Source organism: Pipistrellus kuhlii, unplaced genomic scaffold (genome assembly GCF_014108245.1).
Source record: "Pipistrellus kuhlii isolate mPipKuh1 unplaced genomic scaffold, mPipKuh1.p scaffold_m20_p_7, whole genome shotgun sequence".
Taxonomy (NCBI): Eukaryota; Metazoa; Chordata; class Mammalia; order Chiroptera; family Vespertilionidae; genus Pipistrellus; species Pipistrellus kuhlii.
In genome coordinates, this window is record NW_023425573.1 from 13,068,969 (window position 1) to 13,091,380 (window position 22,412).

The 22,412-nt window shown below is 43.2% G+C and overlaps 1 protein-coding gene and 1 non-coding gene across 2 annotated transcripts in view; both read right to left on the reverse strand.

Annotated features, from left to right (window-relative positions):
- The window catches only part of PLCL1 (phospholipase C like 1 (inactive)), a 228,266-nt gene that overhangs the window by 10,411 nt on the left and 195,443 nt on the right, over positions 1–22,412 (reverse strand). The window contains exons 4-5 of the mRNA XM_036421659.2: positions 19,098–19,173; positions 16,657–16,766 (exon numbers count right to left, since the gene is read on the reverse strand). Coding sequence (XP_036277552.1) covers positions 16,657–16,766; positions 19,098–19,173 — 186 coding nt within the window. The remainder of the gene's footprint in view (positions 1–16,656; positions 16,767–19,097; positions 19,174–22,412) is intronic.
- On the reverse strand, positions 16,234–16,336 carry LOC118710099. The gene has a single exon (XR_004985303.1). It is a non-coding gene; the product is annotated as a U6 spliceosomal RNA (small nuclear RNA).

The window sequence follows — 22,412 nt, forward strand, 5'->3', positions numbered from 1 at the left end:
GACAAGTGAGGGTCCTCAGCTGGTTCTCAGGTCTCTGGACACTGAGTCCCTTGCCTGCCCTGGAGCCCTACTAAGCGCTCATAAGGGGGCTACCCTAGACAGCAGCGCCCAGCCCAGGAGCAGAGCCAGGAAGAACTGAATCTCAGGGTCCACGTTTCTCTCACGTAATAGCCATGTGGTCTAGAGAGTTTGAACTGAGACCACATTGCTCTTCGGCTCATACTGTGACCACTACCAAACTGCCTGGTTTCAAGTCCTTGGTGCCTGGGTGTACTCATCCCTAAAATGGCTCTAATGATTGTACTCATCTCTAGGCTTACTGTGAGATTCATGTAGACAATGCAGGTGAACCACTGAGAACAATACATGGAATGTGTGGCAAACTCTGATTGTTGGCTATTATTATTACTCTTCACACAGAAAATTAAATTGAAAGTTTCTATAAATGCAACGTTTTGTTGTCGATAATGACAATGTTGTAGATGTCTATGGTACTTTTCTTATAAAATATGAGGAAACAAGGCCACTTTGAGCTTTAAAAAGGACAAGATGGTGAGGTGGGGGAACAATTGTTACAGAGAATAAAATTAAAGACTGATCCCCCATCAGTCCTGTAAGAGACCCCATAATGATGAAAATAAAGAGTAACAACTGCAGGGTCTGTCCTTGGCGAACCCCCAAGAGTGACACACTCGGGCCCCACAAGCTCACTGTCTTATTTTTCATTTAGAGGTTACAACATCAGTCAGTGGAAAACACCAAAGCAGCCCTCAAGAGTGGGAAGAACAATTTTAAACAGCTGTTCCACGGAAGCCAGATGAGAAAGTAAAAATGAGCTGAAGTCATCTGTCACCAAAGGAAGTGAATAACCAGCTTCTGTGACAGACCCGATGGGTTTCTGAAGATGCCACCAGACAGGTTCCAGTGAGGCTGATGGAGTAAGAAGCCATCTGTCCGAGATGTGCAATAACTGCGAGCCAAATCCTCTTGCAGAAAAAGCCGACAGCTTCACTTCCACACAGCAAGCTGAATAATGGGAAACCCTGAGTCATCTTAAAGATGCAGCTCAGAAAGCTTGGCGAATCCGGTTTGTGCGATGACGCTGGCACCTGACATGCCCTTGCCGTCACTGTGACGAAAGAGCCACGCACTGAAACAGTAAGGAGCCGCTGCCTGTGAGTCCCCTGCTCTCTGCTCTTCCCTCCCGTTATTGTGATCATCTGTCTCTACGTCAGCAGCTCTAATAAGAAAGGACAGGAGATTAATGCCGACCTTCAGAAGGTGACAACAGCAATTAACTGCATCGCCAATGCAGCTGCAGTGATGAATGGACAGACAGGCATCGGCACAAAAAACAAGTACTGTTTACAAGTTCCAAGATTGCAAACTAGAGGCCCAGTGCACGAATTTGTGCTTGGGTGGGGTCCGACCAGCCTGCCCCAATCTGGCCAGGCCAGCTTTGAGGAGGGGATGCGAGAGATTGGCCAGCCTGCCCCACCCCCAATCAGGGTGGGGTGGGGAGGATGATGGCTGTGGGAAGGGGCCATAGCAGTTGATGGGCTAGTGGTCGAACTCCTGGTCCAACCCCCAGTTGAGGGGACAATTTGCATATTAGATTTTGTTATATAGCATTAGCTTTCCTTGCAGAACAAATAACCCTAAAATCTGAACCCAGGCTCCTAGAGTGAGTGCCATAAGCCAAAGACAGAAGGAGCCTCTCTAGAAACCTCTACTCAGCCAGCTCACGCTCTTCCCGTTTCAGAAAGATCATTCACAACAACACGACAGAGAAGGATGCTCCAAACCCCCAAGCAGACAAGGCTACAGACACAGTTACTCGTTTTAGAAGGATGTTTTTAAAATGCATTCTGGTTGGTATTTGCTTGGTAAAGTTTCACTTTAAGAAGTTTACTGATTCCATTGCTTCAATTTCCATTGCTTCAATTCCTGGCTACTTGATCCATCCAGGACTCTGGCTTGGATGCTCAGAGTTGCTATTCATTCCTTTGGGGAGGGATCCAGAGGTGTCACTGAGGGCAAGCAGGAGCTGAGCGCAGTTTGAGATATGCCGACCTCACTGTGGCTGACAGCCCTCCCCAGTGTGCTGATGCCTGGTGGGTAGTTGAGAGGAAGGAAGGGGTGGCAAGTGCAGGTAACCTAGAGACAAGGAGCGACACAGGAACCAAAGGTACACATCTGGGATCTGCTAGCACAGAGAGAATAACAAATGCCATTTGCATGGACAGCATGACCCCAAAAGAATGAAGAAGAGAAGAGAACTAGGTTAGGAACCTATGGAACACCTGGATTTAATAGAAGGGCAGATGAAGGGTAACTCCCGGGGAGGAAGAGCCAGAAATGTGAGAGAAGACCAGGAAGAGGGTCCCAGAAACCCGGGGAAGCAGGGAGGCAAGGAAGGAGTGACCAGCCATGTGGAATGTTCCCAAGTAATGGAATAAGGTAGTGACTGAAAGTGTCTACAAACTTTGTGACAAAGTGGCTGGTGACTTTGGTGAGTGATGTCACGGAATGTCAGGGAAGGAGACAGCTGAAAGTAAGCTAAGGAGTGTGGGCAGTAAGGAAGTGGATGAGTGAGAGCAAACACAACCTTGTTAAGAAGTTGGGGTGCGTAGGTGGGGAGAGAGATGGGAAACAGAGGAGCTGCAGGGGAGCGGAAGGCTCTTATGAAAGGCTTTTTATGTGAATACACACAGCTAACAATCAACTGTGAAAGGACAAAGACAAAATATAAGGTGAAATAACTCAAAGCCTCTACTTCTTGGACTGGTTGGTCTCACTTCATCTTCCTGGTATCCTAATGGTTTCCCCCTTATTTTAGAGCCCAAGTATTTGTAGGAAGTTGGAAAGTTATGCAGCAATTAAAACTGTAAAGCATATGAATTTAAATACATAAGTAAATCTACCTATGGTCTATGCATTTATGACAAACTCCAGAAAATGAAGAATTCTCACTGTGTCCACCAGGTGGCGCCCCTGTTTGGGGGCTTAGTAGGGAGTTCTTGTCTGCACAAAGCTTGGGCTCCAATGGCTAGAAATGGCCTTCAAAACCATTGTGTTTATTCCTTTGCTTCCAGGTGGATTTGAACCTTGATCATTTTAATTACATAAAAGTGACCTCAAATAAATCCTAAAGACTTCAAAGTCATTAAAAAACATTCATGTATCACCAACATGTATAAGGAAGCATTTAAATTAAAAGTGAACGCTGTGTACACACATTTTCAGACAGAAAATATCAGCAAAATTGAAATAATCCATGCCTCTTCAAAGACAAAAAATATCTAGCTACTTGCTTTCATAACTTGGTGAAAGAAAAATATGATAGCTAAAATAAAATCCAAAAAATCTTATTTTATATAATAAAAATAGGTTAACATATCAATGCTACATTTAGAACAGGATCTTTCTACCTGCTGTTTGGAAAATTTTAACATACACAACTCAATCTAATATGATGTAAAGCTCTTGGGTTTAAGCTTTCTGCTGAGAGTAATAAGACATAAAGATCTTCCTTATGCTAAGTCTTGCTCATAGGCCCTATCAAGTAGAGGAAAGATCTTTATGTCTTATTGCTTTTAAATATGCAACCTGAGGTTTGGAATCGCATGGAAACGGGAGAACGCACCGGTTAACAGCAGCTCCCTCCAGTCAGCCCCTTGGGAAATCCCCATGCCCCAGGGCAGCAGATCATATTACCTTACTGTGTCCATCTTTCCTCATTTTTTAAGAAACCTGAAGGGGAAAAAATGATCCCAGAGCTTAACCACTGAGCAGTGACCCAGAAGGCAGGAGTAACCATGGGGGCTTGGGGAACTGCAGAAGAGCCTACGGCTGGAACACAGTGGGCAGGGGGACACCGACACAAGCAGGACAGCACTCGGAAGGAAAATGACCTCCTCAACAAGGCAAGGCAACCTCACTAGAGACAAATTAAAGCAACTGTGTACACCTAGACAGGGCGTTAAAACTGTGTTACCCCACAGACTGGAGAAGCGGTGTCTCTCCAAAGAAAGTATTTGGTCACCAATATTCAGATATGTCATATGCTGATGAGCGTGGTGCTGCTTAATGTCGTTCAGAATGAACACTGAAGCCCTCTGACCATCTACCGGCGGGCTCCCAGGGGCCACTCTTCCTTGCTCTTCAACTTGCCACAGTCCGTGTTGGAACAGCCAGGCCGACACCTGCCAGAGGTGTTTCAGGAGAGACAGGAGGCCATGGCTCAGCTCCTTCCAAGGTGACCCTGAGGAGTGGCAGCAGAGGCACACCACTCACTCACCAGGATGATTATGCTTTCAGTCCTCACCTTCAGGTTGCATATTTTAATAAAGTCTCCCACTAATGTCACCTTCAAGGGTATTAATGCACCATAGTGAATTTCCTTCTCGACCCACATGTTATGATCTTTATTTTTTCTCTTGAACTTGGAAAAATTGGAGTTGAAATTCATTATCTCGGCTATGGAGAATACAAATGTGGATGTACTATATATTTTGCAGTAACATTGCTCCTAAATACAAAAAATGAACACTGAAAGAATGCAAAACCTCAATATCCATAGTAGTAAGAGAATCCCTCTACCAGGAAGGAGATTCTCCCCAGGTGACCTGCTGTGATCTCAGATGTCCAGCCTCAGCACCGTGAGAATCAGTGTCTGTTGTGGAAGCCGTCCAGCCTGTGGTGTTCTTGTTAGAGCGGCCCATGCTGACTGACAGGCAGTGCATGAGTCTTGTAGGGCTGCCTTACCGGAGTGCCCCGGACTGGGTAAGTGAAACTACAGAAATTTGTCTCCCACGGTTCTGCAGGCTCGGAGCCAGGGCCAAGGTGTGGCAGGCTGACCGCCTCTGAGCCATCTCTCCTTGGCGTGGAGATGGCATCCCCCATGTGTGTGTATCTGTTTCATCGCTTCCTGTAAGGACACCAGTCCCAGGGGGTTAAGCTTGACCCTAATGACTTCATCTTATCTTAATTACCTCTGGGAGACCCCATCCCTAAAGCTGTGCCATTCTCAAACAGTGGGATTAGAGTTTCAACATAGGCATTTGGGGGGATACAATCCAGCCCGTAAGTCACCCCTCTTTTAATGTTCCAATCTGTGTCTCAGGCTAACTTATCTATGGCCAACCTCACTGAAACCTCTGTGTTTAAAATTCTGGCACAGTGTGCCTACTGTATTATTAGTAAAAATCCCTTCTCTGATCACCTTGTGCTTATATATTTGTAAGTTTAGGGTTCTGATTATTATTATAAAGTATGGCTTTACTGTAGTCAGTGTGCTTCTCACACATTACATGTGAAGTCACTGTGTAACAGAGGGGCAGTCTGGTCATACCATGGACAAGGAATCCAGGTCTCCACCACTCAGCTCCTCGACCTGTTAAAGGTGAGCTATTTACCTAGCCTTTCTGTCTCTCGGTTTTCTCAGGTGAAAATTAGAAATAGTAATATTACCTGCATCATATGGTTGTTATTAAAATTAAATGATTTAATAAGGATCAAGCACTTGGAACACTGCCTAGCAGAGAATAAGCATTTTGTAGCCATTATTTATTGTTGTTGCTAAACTGCACTCTACAGTAAAGGAAAATATTTGAAAGAGAATCAAATTCTTCTATTCCAATCAGTCATATGCTTCATTCAAGTTTTATAGTGAATATCTTGATCCCCCAATTTTTTTCTGGTGTACACAAGTGTTTTTTGTGTGTTTTTTTTCAATAATTCTTTGTTTTTGGTTAAAAATAACATTAACCAAGATTAGGAGATTTTTTTTTTTTAAGTGTAACTAAGACCAATGAGAGAAAGTTTGTCTATTTGGAGCACAAGTGAATCCTAGGAAGGAGAGCAAACTCCAAGGCATTTTCATTTATTCACAGCAAAAGGAATATGACCTATTCTCGCAATGAATTCTTAAACAGTGACAGTGATGAAGACGGTGCTGACTCACAAATGGAGAAAGAACTCAAAGGTGAAAGATACCCAGGCTTTATAAAGATCATATTAGAAATTCCAAAGCCCAGTCACTTGGCTGGTTAATGCTACCTCCTCCATGCTGGGAAAGACAAGAAACCTGGCAGAGACAAAGGGTCTCTTTCCAGTCCTCTTAGAAACAGCGAGAGGCAAGAGCGACTGAAGTCTTACTGCACTGGGCGAATTTCAATATTCTTTTCTAGGTTTGCATTCAAACATTTCAATTCAACAAACACATCTTGAGCATGTGCTTCTATTGCAATGACAGAAACTTGACTGTGGGCACTAGAATTGTAGGAGGGGGGGGTCCCCTCAGCCTGGCCTGCGCCCTCTCGCAGGCCTGGACCCCTCGGGGGATGTCCACCTGCCGGCTTAGGATGTCCATAAGCCAGCAGGTGGACATCCCCGGAGGGGTCTTAGTACTGCTGTGGAGGCAGGGAGGCTCCTGCCATCACCTCTGCGTTCATCATCTGTGAGCCTGGCTTCTTACTGAGCTGCACTCCCCCTGTGGGAGCACACTGACCACCAGGGGGCAGATCCTGCAATGAGCATCTGTCTCCTGATGGTCATTCTGCTGTTTGGTTGATTTGCATATTAGGGTTTTACTATATAGGATAATTGAGGACGTGTGCACACACTGCTCACACACACCATCAAGGGAGGGACATGGCTGGAGGGAGCTGCAACAGCAACCTGGAACCCAATGCCTCTCTGGAGAGACCCTGAGAGTAGTCACAGGCTGCCTGGCAGGAAAAAGTTGGGTACCCAGAGGATGAAAAAGCAAATTGGGTGTTAGGCCTATTGATGGAAAAAGCTAAAACCCAATTACCCACACAGTGCGCACGAAGGCAGGACACCCTGGCAGGAACCAGGGATCCTGAGTGAGAATCGGCAGGGAAGCCAAACTCCCCAGGGACTCCGGAGGAAGGAAGAGGTCCAAATGTCAGCCCCAGGAGGAAATTAAGTGGCCAAGCACAACAGCAATGCCCACCTTCCCAAGCCAGTGGCACGCGGCCATCAAATGGTGACATGGGACCTCATAGCCGGGTTGTTAAAACAGGCTTTAGAGTCACAGGGATTAGGGGTCACATCCAGGCCCTGCTTAACCAGTGAGTCGTGTTATCTTGAACAAATTGCTGAGTTTCCGAAACCCTTTTTCCTCAGTCTAAGCTCAGCACCATGCTAAAACACACCCCAGGCAGGGGCTGGCGAGACAGCCTTACCCCACAGTGAGGGGGAGGGGGACACCAGAACAAAACTGGGGGAGCTGCAGGACACGAAAAGGTTGTCAATTATCTGGTTTGGGTGGGAAGTGGGAGATGAAAAGCAGGGAGAGAAAAGAGCAGGGAGATGTTCCCTGGAAAGGCAGTAGGTAACACCTGTGCCGGGTTTGGGAGATGGAGAGAGGCTGGTCCGTTGGCTGAGGAGGGAAGGGAACATGAGGCAGGAACAGCATGTGTGAGGACATGGAACCCTAAAACTGCCGTACATGTCCCAAGAGCCACAAGACTGTAGGAATGCAGGAGCATGGGATGTGGGGGTACGGATCTAAGTAAAGGGGGACCTTCTATCCAGACCAAGATGTGGAATTATTTCCCTGCAGATGACAAACAGCCAGTCCACATTTGTCTCACTGAAATCTACTTGAGCTATCAAAAACATGCTCTGAAATCACTGAATGGGATTGAAAAACAAAAAAATTTTTTCCCCCAATCCCGTTCAGTGATTTGTTTGTTTTTCGATCCCATTCAGTGATTTCAGAGCATGTTTTTCTAACAGGAAAAAAAAAAAAGAATCTAATTAAAATTTATCTGACAAGAAGGCTGCATTAGATTTGACAAGAGGACTGGGTGTGATTTTCCCAATGCCTTTTGTTTCTGTCATGGACTTACAAACAGAACCATGTTTGGGTGTCAAAACTAAAGTTAAGATCCAGCTAAGCCCCAAAGGACACCTTCCTCACCTGATGAAGAGAACACTCCGGATTGCTGAGCTTCTCCACCATGCTTCAATATGCAAATAAGCTACAGGTTTGCCGGAAGATGGCCCACTGCACACGGATCCTTTGGAAATTACTAAGACTTCTAATAAATGTGAACTTTAGTAGGAAGACAATGAATACTAATATCAATAACAAGTACCATGGAAAACAGAAGACCGGAGGTAGAAAAATGCTCGGGCTATGCTTCACGACTGGTATATGACAAATCTAGGAGGCACCCTTCACATACGGAGATTCAAAGGGAATGGCGCCCCCTAGAGCCATGTTTCAAACAACTTACATGGTAGCATGTGGCTGCTCTGGCCAATGCAGGGGTTGGATGGACTTAGAGAGCATTATGCTAAGTGAAATAAGCCAGTCAGAGAAAGATAAATGTCACATGATCTCACTCATATGTGGAATCTAATGACCAACATAAACTGATGAACAAAATTAGACCCAGAGACATAGAAACAATGAACAGACAGTCAAATCCCAGAGGGAAGGCAGGGGAGGGCGGAGGAGGAAGAGATCAACCAATGAACTCATATGCGTATATGCATAACCCAAGGACACAGACAGTAGGTGGTAAAGACTTAGGAGGGAAGAAGGAGAGGACAATAGGGGAGAAAAGGGACATATGTAATTCTTTCAACAATAAAGATTTATTTTTTAAAAAATTTAATCTATACTGTGCCCAGCTGGTGTAGCTCAGTGGTTGAGCATCGACCCATGAACAAGGAGGTCATGGTTCAATTCACAGTCAGGGCATATGCCTAGGTTGTGGGCTCAATCCCCAGTAGGAGGCATGTAGGAGGCAGCCAACCAATGATTTTCTCTCATCATTGATGTTTCTATCTCTCTCTTCCTCTTCCTTCCTCTCTCTCTAAAATCAGTTTTTAAAATTTTATTTTTAAAAACTTGTGTTGAAAACCCCCCACAATAATGATTGTACTGGCGTAGCTCATTTTGCTTGCACTGATGTTTCACTTTAATGACATTCACAGTCTCATGTAATTAATTCTCAAGGCCAGCTGTAGTTCAGGTCTCCTGTGGAATCTCTTCCTGGGAATCCTTGATGACAGAGCAAGAGGAAATGACCTTCCCAGGACCAATTATTTTAAAAAGGACAGTGGCGATCACTTCACTCTTTGCATCCTCTCTGTACTCTGTCTTACCAGAGAAGAAGTTCTGGAACAAAATTATACTTACTGAGATAAAAGCCAATAATCCATAGGTGGTGATTAAGAAGTGAAGGATTACTGAAATAATTCAGTCTGAGTGACAGAACTGTAACTCACTAGCTAAGAAAGTACTTTCTAAAATTCAGACATGGAATTTCCACCCTGGAAGTGCTTGTAATTATATTGGTATACACATATTTGTGTTTTTCATAAGAACAACTAAGAATAAACAGCTTTAGATCATCAAAAACCCAGAGGAAGCTATTTCTCCAATATTGTTATTATAGCTACACGTATCGTGACAAGGCTTATAATGATTGGGGTTAATAAATAGATTGTTAATATAAAAACTGGAGGGCTATGTTATATAACACACATGCACACCCATGAGCATACACACAATATATACAAAACTGTTCCTTTCAATGACCTTCTTCCTCTCCCAGGCAAAATGTATTCCAGAGAAAAGAGAACAGGAAGGAAGTTGCTGGCTTCCCTTCCCCCTCCCACCCTCGCTGGTTTCAGGTTACATGAGAAGGCTCCATGAGCAGACTCCAAGGATACACAATGCACATTGTTAAGAATCTTTAGTCTCATTATTCAGCTTTAACATTAGGACACCGTTACTACTAAAGCCCACTTTTCATACACAAGCATGTACATGCCAGCTTCGTTTCTGGCAGCCTTGGGTATAAGCTTCTTGGCTGAAATCAAATCCCTAGGAAACAATAGAGCCTGTTTCCTACGACCCGTGTAGGAAGTGTAAAGGGCCATCCGGAAGGCGAGAGTGGGCGGAGGGGGGGGGGGGGGGGGGGGGGGGGGTTGCCACCAGCCAGGACTTCACCTGCAAATAAACTGTCAAAACCCCTCGAGTGTTAATATCAGGTTTTGAAAATGTCCTCGTCCAGGCCAACTGCAGGAATAAAGTGCTGATTCAATAATGAACCACCAGAGCCCAGCGAGCACGGCTCAGTGGTTGAGCATCAACCTATGAACCAATAGGTCACGGTTCAATTCCAGGTCAGGGCACATGCCCTGGGCGCAGGCTCGATCCCCACTGTGGGGCGTGTAGAAAGCAGCCAATCAATAGACTCTCTCTCCTTCTCCTTTCCTCTCTGACACCAATAAAAATATAGATTTTAAAAATAATAATGATGAATCACTGTAGAATACAAGGAACTCTCTAAACCACATGTGTCAAACACAAGGCCCGCGGGCCAAATCCGTCCCGCCAGGCCTTGCAATGTGGCCCGCACCGCGCTGTCATCACTGCACTCCGCTGCGTTTCCATCACAATGACAGTTTATGACTGTTCAGTAAACCATTCGGCCCGCGATTTAGGCTGGATTTTAGACTTTGGCCCCTTCTCTGATTGAGTTCGACACCCCTACTCTAAACTATCCAATCTTCACTCATATATCCTTGGTTTAAAAAAAAAAAAAAAAAAAAAAAGTGAAGCTCAACTAAATCTGGAGAAATAGAAACTTACCCGTGAGACAAACCCACGTTTGTACCCCAAGGCAATGAGTGAGAACTGACTGCTGAAACCCAGGCCGCACTTTTAGGGTTTCTGGTATAGATTAAAGGTATGTGAGAAATACACCTTTTAATGCATGTTTAAGAAAAGAGAGCTCAACTTTGTAAAACTAGATTTGTTAGCAATTTATCAGGAACTTCTTCTGGGCCCCAGTAGTAGTAATTTTCTCAAGCAACAGGATCCACAAACCAATACGTATTATTAGTTGTTCCATAATGTCAGCTGCTGAGAAGCAGACGGCTGGGAGTGCTAGGCTATTCCGGTTGGTTAGGCATACCTCAGAGAGCTTCAGATGGCAGTGTTTTATCCTGACTACATCGTAAAGCAATTAAAGAACTTTCGATCCCCGAGTCCATTGACTCAACAGTCCATTGAGAACAGTCTTTTAAATAAACAGTTGAAGGACGTGGCTGTTTTCAGAACACAGAGCTGTGCTGGCAGACATACAACAAATCAGAAGGGGTGAGCTTACTTGGCTGCAAAGTGAAGGATGTTCTGCAGAGAAGAAATGTCTACATTTCTCTCAAAAAAATTAATACAATGAGTATAATGATCAGAATGGTGATAAGAATGGATGTTTCTTGCCTTCATCAATAATTTCCTGAAGAGACAAAACCAGTTTGGCTCAGTGGATAGAGCGTCAGCCTGTAGACTGAAAGGTCCTGGGTTTGATTCCGGTCAAGGGCATGTTCCTTGGTTGCGGGCACATCCCCAGTAGGGGGTGTGCAAGTGGCAGCTGATCGATGATTCTCTCTCATGGATGTTTCTAACTCTCTATCCCTCTCTCTTCCTCTCTGTAAAAAATCAATAAAATATATATTTTTTAAAAAGAACTTAAAAAATAAAAAATAATAATTTCCTGAAGAGTTATGTATCCATTTTTCATGAATCTAAACTTACTTTAAAATAATCCAAGGGTTTTTTTTCAAAATATGTATCACTAACCTTTTCATAAAGCCATGGGTTTTCCTTAAGAGGAAAAGTAAGTTCCTAATTATTCTGCTTTGGGGAATAGAAGCCTTCACTTATTACAAACGTTTAAGACATTGCTGCTGTATGGGGAATGATTAATACCACAATATTGTTTCACCAGTGGGAAACAGGGTTGGGGTCTCTCCCACTTCCCAGTCTATCAGCCTGAGTATGTAATCTCATACATGATGCACATTTGAGCACACTGGATCTACCTGAAATCAAAGAAATCTAATTAAATTGAAAGGTAACCACTTCTGGATTGGGGAAAAATGTCTTGCTGACCATTATGATCTTTTCAATAAGGCTTTAAAAGAGTAACATCTAATTTCATTATTCTTAAAAGAAATTATCCTTTACATATTTACATATACAGATATATACATGTGTGTATATATACACATACACCCACATAGGTAATGTTTTATGTGCACATTTCTGTGTGTGTGTGTGTGTGTGTGTGTGTGTGTACAAATGTTAAACTTTACCTGAGTCCCGTGCTCCTGGGAACAGGGATGGTTAAGAAACTCCCACTCTTTTGTGTTCTAGAATGTGGCTTACTGCAAAGTCCTCCATCCCCCATGACTTAGATAGACTCACGGAGGCCCCCAGTTACCAATGTCAAGGCCAGACACACACCTTTCAGAAATGATGGTGAACTGGGTAAAATACCTGCTTTCTTGCCTTGGCCAAACTTTAGTGAAGCTTCTTTCCTTCCTTTAAGCTCCTGAACTTGACCCCTCCCCCAGTATATAGCCCCTTCTCTTAAAGAAAAAATGATTTCATTGATTTTAGAGAGAGGAGGGGAGAGGAAGAGAGAGGGAGAATAAAAGCATCGATGTCAGAGAGAAAAAAGGGCCAAAGCCACACCACCTGGGCACGTGCCCTGACCTGGAACTGAACCGAAGACCTTTCGGTGCATGAGATGATGCTAAACCAACTGAGCCACAATGATCCTATAGCCCCTTCTAATGGCCTCCCAGGTTCATACCACCCAGCCCCCACTGCCCAGCCCTGGTCTTTTCTAGCTTATTTGATCCCCTGAGTAAAAAACAAAAACAAAAACCTTCCTGCCTGACCAAGGAGACACTTAGAGTTTATGGAAGGAGCAGTCTCCCTTCTGATTGCAATGGTCTCCTTCTCCATATTGCAGTGATCCTTTCGAATACAGTATCTGTTTGCCTGAATCTGGATTTGCTCTTCCTTGACAATGTACACAGCCCACATCCATTCAGAGACCCGAGCTCACACTCTGGTTTGTTTTAGAAGAAGGAAATTAGTTAATTGTATCACTTCTCCCGAGAGTGACAAGGCAAGTGGAGGAGCTCGTGTCTGAAAACCCCGATAGAGCTGGAAGACGCTAAAAGTGAAACGCTTCTATTATCCATGTCTTCTTTCGTCTTCCATCTGTAGAAAACAGTCAACACAGATAAAACATCCAACTCCCCTCCGCTGGAAACTCATCTTAGACTAAGACTCGGTGGGTAAGGAAAACATTTTCTTTAAAGAAAGTTTTCCTGTAAGAAAAGGAAGACCTTCTAGAACATCTCAAGTTGGCGCCAAGTCTCTGGTCTACAATAGCTATTCATTAAGATCCTGCCACGTGTGAATTGTTCAGCATCGTTAGAAAATGCTGCTTCCATCTGGAAAAGGAAGTGTACCTCCCAGAGACACTAAATTTAGTCGCAGAGATAAGTGGAGTGGTCTGTGCGCCCGTAATCATGTCGACAGCCTGGCTTTATCTCCGCCGAACTCCGGAGGCACAGCTGGGCTGCAGGCACCCAAGGCAGAAACCGGGACAGCGTGTGACCGGCCTGCTTATTGCTGAAAGCATTAACATTCCATCCCAACGTCCTGTATCGCTGGAGCAGGGCCGTTAGAAATAATGGGTTTTAGATTTGCAACTTGTTATTAAAGATGCATTAATTACACTTTTTTTTTAAGCATTTGCTTTTTTTTCTAGCGCTGATACAGCTATCATTTAATTCTCTCTCTGAATCTTTTCAACCTTACATCACAGAAATCGCTCACATTAGAAGCAACCTTCTAATGCCCTCCCTACCACTAGAATCTGCCCGATGGATTTTATGGGAACACATGTGGGATTTTATGGGGACGCGAACACTGCTACAGGTTATTTTCCAGAAGGCTGGTGATTACATCCACTTGTGATGAGCAGTATGACTCAGGACCAGATTTCCTATAGTAAGAAGTGAGCAGTGATGCTAATGATGGTAATGAAAGGAGTCAGGCCGGCGTTTGAGGACATCCCGGGCCAGGTCAAGGAGGGCCAGCACCTTTGTGGTGTTTTCTTCTCACGGTCATTTCCAGATTGTTTTGGCAACCACCCTCAAGTATCAAGATACAGGCAGGGTTTGGGATCCAGGACAGGCTGGATCCATTTGCTCTCTGCTCCACAGGCACTTCCTCGTGGCAAGCCTCCCTGACCCTCCCGATAGGTCAGACACATCAACTTTCTCAGAACACATGTAACTCCTCCCCTCCCCCCCCCCCTCCCCCCGCCCACTACCTTCCCCCCCCCCCCCCCCCCCCCCCCCGGCGCCACTCAGCACAGGCAAACCTTCAAGGACTGCCTCCCCCAAGGCACCACCAGCTCCCTGAGCCCAAGGGACCATGTTTTCATTCGCCAGGACCCCCAGGCACACAGTCTAGCCCCCGGCAGGAACTCAGGTCTTTGTTGAATGGGTGAGTACAAAGTCACACACACACAAAATTAATTTGCCAAGTTGGGGATTAGAAGAAGCCCCTGTGATAGTCCAGACCTCCTTATTTAGACGTGTTGGAAGGGAAATAAATAAAATCACCTTCTTGATATGGGAGAGAAAGCTATTATTCCACATTGATGAGCCAAACAAGAACGAGGTCCTAAAAACAGGGCTAGGAGCACCTTTTCTGACCCCGTGCCCAAGTACAGACATAGCCATCTGAACTATAAACCCCAGGAGTAGACCTATGCCTTCTAATTGTATATTCTCCACTTCCCAAGGCCTGACAGCATTTCTTTTGTGTATGAAGATAATGGCACTGACCTGTGAGGCTGAACCTGTTTTTCCTGAACTAACTCATCCGTTCTCTCACCTGCGACCTTCTGTGTGGTGATAAATGACAAGCACTGAAAGCAGCTGCTAACATTACAGGTAAGGCTGGAGCTTGCTGGGTTGAAGGAGACTGCACTGGCTGCCACCACAATCACACCCTCCATTTTGGCATCATTATTATTTTGCCCTTCCCACTTCTAATCACCAAATATTGCCAGCATGACAATGCCATAACTGCTTGCCAAAATTCACATATTATTTTAAAACTTACAGTAGGCAAAAATAGAGAAATTAAAAATCAAATGAGAATTTTAAAAAATGAATGTAGCCAGCCAGTGTTGCTCAGTGCTTCAGTAGCAACCTATGAACCAGGAGGTCTCTAGTTCGATTCCCAGTCAGGGCATATGCCCCAGTGTGAGCTCGGAGGAAAGGTCACGTAGTTGTCTCACGGAGGAAAGGAGAAATGAGCCCAACGACAGCCCTGAGTGCCTGTCACATATTAAGTGCTGAATAATCAATGGCCGTGATTTGATGTCTGTCGCCCCTTGTAGACTGGTCCTGAGGCTCAGATATTACTCTTTCTCAGTGACCAGCAGATTAACAAGCCACATAAATACATACCTGCGAAACTGAGAGCATTTACATCCGAGCTCACACTGGCATGATGCACTCCAGTGCTGTCATGAGCTCCTCCCTGCCTGTTAGACAAATGACACGCATCTCCCCAACCGCCACTCCTTGCCCCCAGAGTGTCAGGCCGGTATCTCTCTTGTTCTCCATGGATCTTCCATGCCTAGCATAGAGCCCATTATACTGTAGGGCTTATCTGCGAGTTGAATTTTTAATACACATTTCTGATATGTCTTACAGATCACCCAGCCCTTTCACATAAACACATGCCTCTCCCTGCACAGCAGGTTAGAGACACAGGCTCTGGAGCAGATCACCTGGGTTCAGACTCCAGTTACACCATTTACTAGCTGAGTGACCTTGGGCACGTTTTCAATGCCTCAGTTTTCTTACCTGTTAAATGGGAATAATAACAGTACCGGGTTGTTGTATTAACATGCCAATTCATATGAATCTTATAAAACAGCACCTGACACACAGTATGTATTCTTTAAATGTTGGCAATGATTAATTTTGTTTGTGCCTGTTTTTCTCCCATCACAATGTCAAAAACAAATTATGCCAGTATCATCTTTGCTTAAAACCTTGAAATTAATTTTCAGTGGAGCAGATCATAATCTCAAGAAAATGACTTCCAAAGCTATTTGCAAAAATAAACGTATTTACAAAGTCTGTTCTTAAAATAAACATGACTCTAGATATTCTAAAGCTTAAGGCTCTTCCAGTCACTTGCATTGGGTCCTTCTCCTGCAACATTTGGCAGGAGAAAGTACAGTGTATATATATAGGCGGGTGAAATCTGAAGATTTCTGGAGAGGAGGGGTTTCTGAATCTGCTTTTGTGGGTTATTATTTTTTTTCTTTTTTTTTCTTTCTTTCAATAAACAATATGGAATGCTTCACGAATTTGCGTGGCATCTTGCATAGGGACCAGGTTAATCTCTGTATCATTCCAAGTTTAGTGTATGTGCTGCTGAAGCGAGCACTGGCCTTCTTTTTTTCACAAACAAGAACAGCTGTAATGACTTGAACAGAAGTGTTATGAGAGCAAACACACACACACACACACACACACACACACACACACACCGGGCAAGAGAATTAGGTTGTGCTGTCCTCACAGCCCTATCAAGGCAGAGGCATGTCAATCCCAGCATGCATCTCTCCGTCACTTAGAGCATAACCTGGTGATTAGGCCATATGTTACCTAAACATGCAAATCACTGTATTTAACCACCCGTACTTCTCTACCTGCTGGAGAGATGGGGAGAGAAACAAAGGTAGGGGTACCTGGGCATTCGCTTACCTTCAGCACTGTGATGTTCCACGCAAAGCTCTCAGTGGCCTTGTTGAGTTTTCTTCCTTTCAAGCCTTCTTTTGCCCCCAGATTATGAAGTTCCTCGTGGAACTCCATCCCTTTGAACAGAGAACATTTAAGAATTCTTAGCATATATTGAAGAAAAATAGGCATTTTATGAAAATATTATCAATAAAAATATAATTTCCCATTCCTGTCTTTCTCTTATAATCTCTAAATCCGTAACTTAAACACACCTTCTCAATTTGTTCATCCCCATCAAATGGCTATTCTTAGGGGGAAACCAACAATAATCAATGCATTAGACTAAATTACATTTTAAAGAGCCAGAATCCATAGATAAAAAGCAAATTCTTCCAACAGGTTACATCCGTCTTACTTGTCCTCTGCCTGGTTTTCATATGAAATGGAGTAATGCGTCAATGGCAACCGTATGTGATGAATGCAAATACCTTTCTTTTCCTATGAACCCTACGGCTTGACAGCAGACCCTGGAGCCCATCTCTATAACAATGGTAATTAATAAATGTGGAGTGAAAATAAAAAGATTTTTTAAAGATAACATTCCTGGAAACACCCAAATGTTTCAGATTTGGGAATGACTTGAAAGTGACTTTTAGCTCAACCATTCTCCCATGCTTGAATACTATCAAAAACAGCACCAGGATCAACTGTTCATTCAGCCTCTGTCTCAGAGCTTCAGGGACAGGGATCATCCTTTCTCTGGGCAGCTCATTCCATCTTTGAATAGCTCTGACCAATAGCCAGCCACAGGCTCTCCTCCCTGGAATTTCTATTCATTCCTTGGTGCTACCTAGACCCAGACCAATAAGGTCTGCTCTCGTTTCCTCAGAGAAGCCCTTTAAACATTTTAAGAAAGACAGTAAAGTCCACTCAAGTCTTCTCTTCTCCAGATGAGACATTCTGACTGAGCGTACTAACAATGTATTTGGTTGAAGGACGAGCTTCAGGCAGGGCCCCTGCGGTGCATAACTTCCCAGAGGGAAGCTGGCAGAGACCTGCAACCAGGAACATCCATCTAAGTGGCCTGGAAGCAGCCCTCTCGAGGTAGGGATGACCCACCCTCCTTGCTCCAGCTGCTCTGCCTTGACAAATGCAGCTGCCACCACAGTAACTTTCCTGGTGCTCACATCTCCAACAGCGCATGGTCAGAGCATGACTGTGGAGCCAAGGCTGACAACAGCTCCACCACTTACCAGGTCTGTGAGCAAGAGTGAGTCTCTGAAACTCCACGAGTCAGTTTCCTTGTTGGTAAAATGGAGACAACAGGAAGGTTTACTGCAAGTGATTGTGTGGAAGATTAAATGAGTCACTACATCTAAAGCTCTCAAAGAAGTGTGTGGCACATAGGGGCATTATATAACAAGTATTTGGTAATATTATTTTTGTGCCTCCTGTTGACTGAAACATAAAAGCCTGCTGGTCAGTCAGTGTAGAGCATCATTTTTATTTTATTTTTAATTTTTTAAATTTATCTTTATTGTTGAGAGTATTATAGATATACCACACTTACCCCCTTTGCTCCCTGCCACCTGGCTCCTACCTCACCCCAGGCTATGGGTGTCCATGGGCTATGCTCATATGCATATAAGTTCTCTGGTTAAAGTATGGTCTGGGTTCAAAGCTCAGTTCTAGCACATTTTAATATGGAATCTTGGGTAATTCACTCAACCTCTCAGAATCTCAGATGTCTCATCTGTAGTTTGGACATAATGATGATTACCTTGCATATATGTTATAAGGACTAAGTGACATAATGGCGTGATTAGTATATCATATGCATATATATTAAGCAACTGTCATTATTGCCATCATCCTCATCATAATCATTATTGTTTGTGTGAACCAAGGAGACATGGGTCCAAGAAAAAATGAAAGTATAGGCTTTGGGTAAAGAGAAACATAATTAGAGGCATCCCCTCACAGATAGGAGGCCCATCTCATCCTTAAAGAAAGAACGTTCTAAAATAAGGACAAGTAATTGAAGTAAAAGCCTAGATTAAAAGGATTATGTTTCCAATTGTAAAATGAAGTGGTTCTTACGAGGCAGTGTGGACCCACAACTTCATATCAGTAGGAAAAGGTTTTGATAGGTTCCAAACCCACAAAAGCAGATTCAGAAACCCCCTCCACTCCAGAAATCTTCAGATTTCACCCGCCTATATATACACTGTACTAAACAAAGACTTAAGTGTAACTCAGAGGATAAACTGGAGAGTGAGGGGTGAGGGATAATATAGGCAAACAATTCATTGTAATTTAAGATAGAAAAAAGTTAAAGCCAGAAAATATTTGACTTTTAGAAGTAAGAACACAAATTTAAAAAAAAAAAAATCTGCCAAGAATGATCAGGATGAATTCTAGACAGAATAGAGGCGGGAGGGTGGGTGAGAGTGGGCGGCAATTACCTGCTTTCTGGCACTGCACAATCTTTTCCTGGACTGTGTCAGCCATTTCTATGAGAAACCGGCTCTCCTGAATCATCTGTCACAAAACAAACATCAGAAAGGTGGTGGTCAGAAATCCTTACACTGGCTCATTGGAAAGAGTGCACACAGAGACCTGCATGATATGGCCAGCAACGAGGAACCACGGCCTTAACCCCAAGAAATGGGAGAGGGAAGTATAACCTCTGCTCCAACTCTCACCCATCTAACACCACAGCTAGAGTCACCTACCTTGATTGCTCTAGTTATGCCACCTGCCTCTCCCACAATGGATGTCAAACAAGTAACCGTGGAATAAATGCATGCACATTCTTTAAGCCTCAGATGGCATCCAGAAACACCTCTTATCCCACTCCCTCATCCCAACGGTTACTACAACATCAAGGCAAGTGGCATTGAAACAGCAGCAATGGGAATCAGAACAGGGAATCACTTAGTGATGAGCTCAAGGACTGCTGAGCATGTAGATGAAGTTGTCAGCGTGGATTTGGCCGAGGTCTGGCTGTCCGTCGAGAAGGGCTCTGACTCCATTGGCAATAATGAGAAGTGGGTCAGGTCTCAGAGCCAGCAGCTCAACAGATCTTGAGGTACCAACACTGAAATGGTTGTCCCTGCCCTCCATATTTGGGCAGAAAGCAAATATGGCTAAGAGTTAAATAATATACTGAGTGAAGTAGGGGAAATAAGACGACTGTTAGAGAGATAAAAAAGATGGGGGAAGATGATAGTAGGTAAAAAATTGACCAGAAAGACAAGGGACTGAGGCCCTTTTGAAGAAATGATTAAAGAAAGTCAACCAATAGGCAAACTAAGAGTTTCTGAATTTCCAGCCACTCTTCTATTCTCAATAAATGTTGTCCCATTCCATGTTTATTTGTCTGGCTCAATATTCCGAACGGAGTTAGTTCAAAGTAGAATTCAAAGTGGATATGAAAGGTCTTGAGTAAGACATTTTTCATGTAAAATGCTGTAGAACAGTCTTATATAATCACTTCCAAATATAAAGTGGTTTCTGATTACAAATTTTCAAATAAAAGAAATACTCCTTTATCTTGATTTTGTTCTAAATAGAGAATGTACAATAGCATTCTCTGCTTAAAAAAAAAACACAAAAAAAAACAACAACAACAACAAACCACTATTGATTTGTTGATCATTTTTCTTTTGAGGATTTTACTAAGTGTCTTCTCAGTATTAAGAATGAAAAGAATATACTCCCAGCATCCAAAAACTCTCTGTAACAACCTAAGAACAAGTGTCCTCTTCTTTCAGTCCCACCTCTGCCCTGCTTCTCTCAGGAACCCATTCCTAATGACTTCTTTTTTACCTACAATCTCTGCCTCTCCCGTGGCTTATTCCCTTTTCTCATGGTCAAATCCCAGTGGCCCAAAGCTCATTTCAATACCCCTATCCCATCAGTGCCCTGATTCTCCCTTCTCTCCTTTTACCTCCAAATTCCCAGTACATTTTTTTTTTAGTCTGCTCACAATTTTTTTCTATCTTACATTACAATTAATTGTTTACCTCTCTTACTTTCCACCCTCCACTTCTCCAGTGAATTGTAATTCCAGTAGAGCAGGGAACTAGCCTTATGCATCTTTATATACCCAGATTCACCTATGCATTTACATAATCACCTTTTTTCTATCTTACTTTGTAATACTAATTTCTTTACACATCTATTACCCACACATGCATGCACAATAAAATAGTTTATTTATCACTTTCAAATCCATAATTATATTTTTGAATTCTAATCTCTTTTTTTGTGTCTAATTTTTTATTCCAGGCTTCTCCATTGTTCTATAATCTTACATGCTCTCCATTCCCATTCATCTTAAATACTGAAAAATAAGTATAAAGCTTTCAACAGAGTCATTCCTATGGAAGATATAACACTCAATATCAAAAAATAAATTTTTTAAAAGTTACTACTTATTTGAGGTAAAATGAAGTCAGGACCAGAACATGATTCCAGTTCTCTTCAAAGTCCCCAAGTATTTGTTAACCCCACATTGTAAGAAGTTTGTTTTTCCTGATGTCTATCAGATCATTTCATAAAGAGCTAGTCAGTGGGATTTATTAACACAAAAGAGCATCCCTGTGACATTCCCTAAGGAAAAACAGAAATCCCTCAGTAAGAGTCACACATTTCATTCTAAAATACCTCACCACTAATATTGTCAGCATTTAACATTTTTGCTCATGTGCACTGTCTCATAGGAGCATTTGATCTTCTCCGTGATAACTCTTTCCATTGTACTGAGAAAATAATTTTATGCTATTTTCCACAGTCAACTGTCAGCTTTAGTAGCTGCAGAGAAAACAAGTAAGATGGATGGCTGAAATGTACCAATACTTCCAAGCCACATTTAAATGAATAATTTCAACCTTTCCCCAGCTGAGTAATTTATCTAAGTTGTCAAGAAGGAAAAATGGTTTTTGTGAGTTTCACCACCTTTTTAGGTCTACAGATCCTGACAGAAATGACATCCAGGTGGGAAAGCCAAGGAGAGGAGGTGAGAAGCATGTCCTCAGGCAACCCCCTGGCTGGCAGGCAGGACACCTAGGCAGCCCGAGCTTGGTCAGCTCAATGGATAGGAACTGACAGTAGCCAGGATGCATATCTGATGTCTCCGCCAGCTCCCAGCTGCCTTTGCCTGTTGTAACACAGAGAGCTTTTCTTTGCTTCAGTGATAGCATATCTCCCAATGGATCTTATTTCCTTGCCATGGCTTTGTATCTAAAAGGACTTATCCAGGTAAAGGACGGCATTACTTTATGCATTAGATGTCCTCAATGAGGGTATATAAGGTTATCAGTTAAGACTTAAATCATTTACTTAAAATGAAAACAGTAATGCTTTTCCTCAGAGACAGCCTGAACTATCCCATCTGTGTGAAAAGGCTGTCCTTCCTGCTCTTCTCCGTAGGGAATTTAACTAATTGCTAGGATCACTGCAGAGTTCATGTAACTACTTTTTGTTACTGAAAAGATGAACTTCCGTCACAGCGTGACTCATAAACCTTCCACAGATTCCCATTTTCTTCCGAATTATATCTAAATTCCTAGAACCACAAAACTGTGTAGTTAGAAATCACTTTAAGAACTGTCGTGGACTGTCCTGTTTTATAGATGAAAACACTGGGCCTCAAATGGCTTTATCTAAGCCACACAGCTAGTTAGTGAAAGAGTTGAGTCCAAAAGCTAGATATTCTTGAGGCACAGACTGAAGCTGATAAGTTGTTCGGTAATACAGATATTATATTGAAGTTC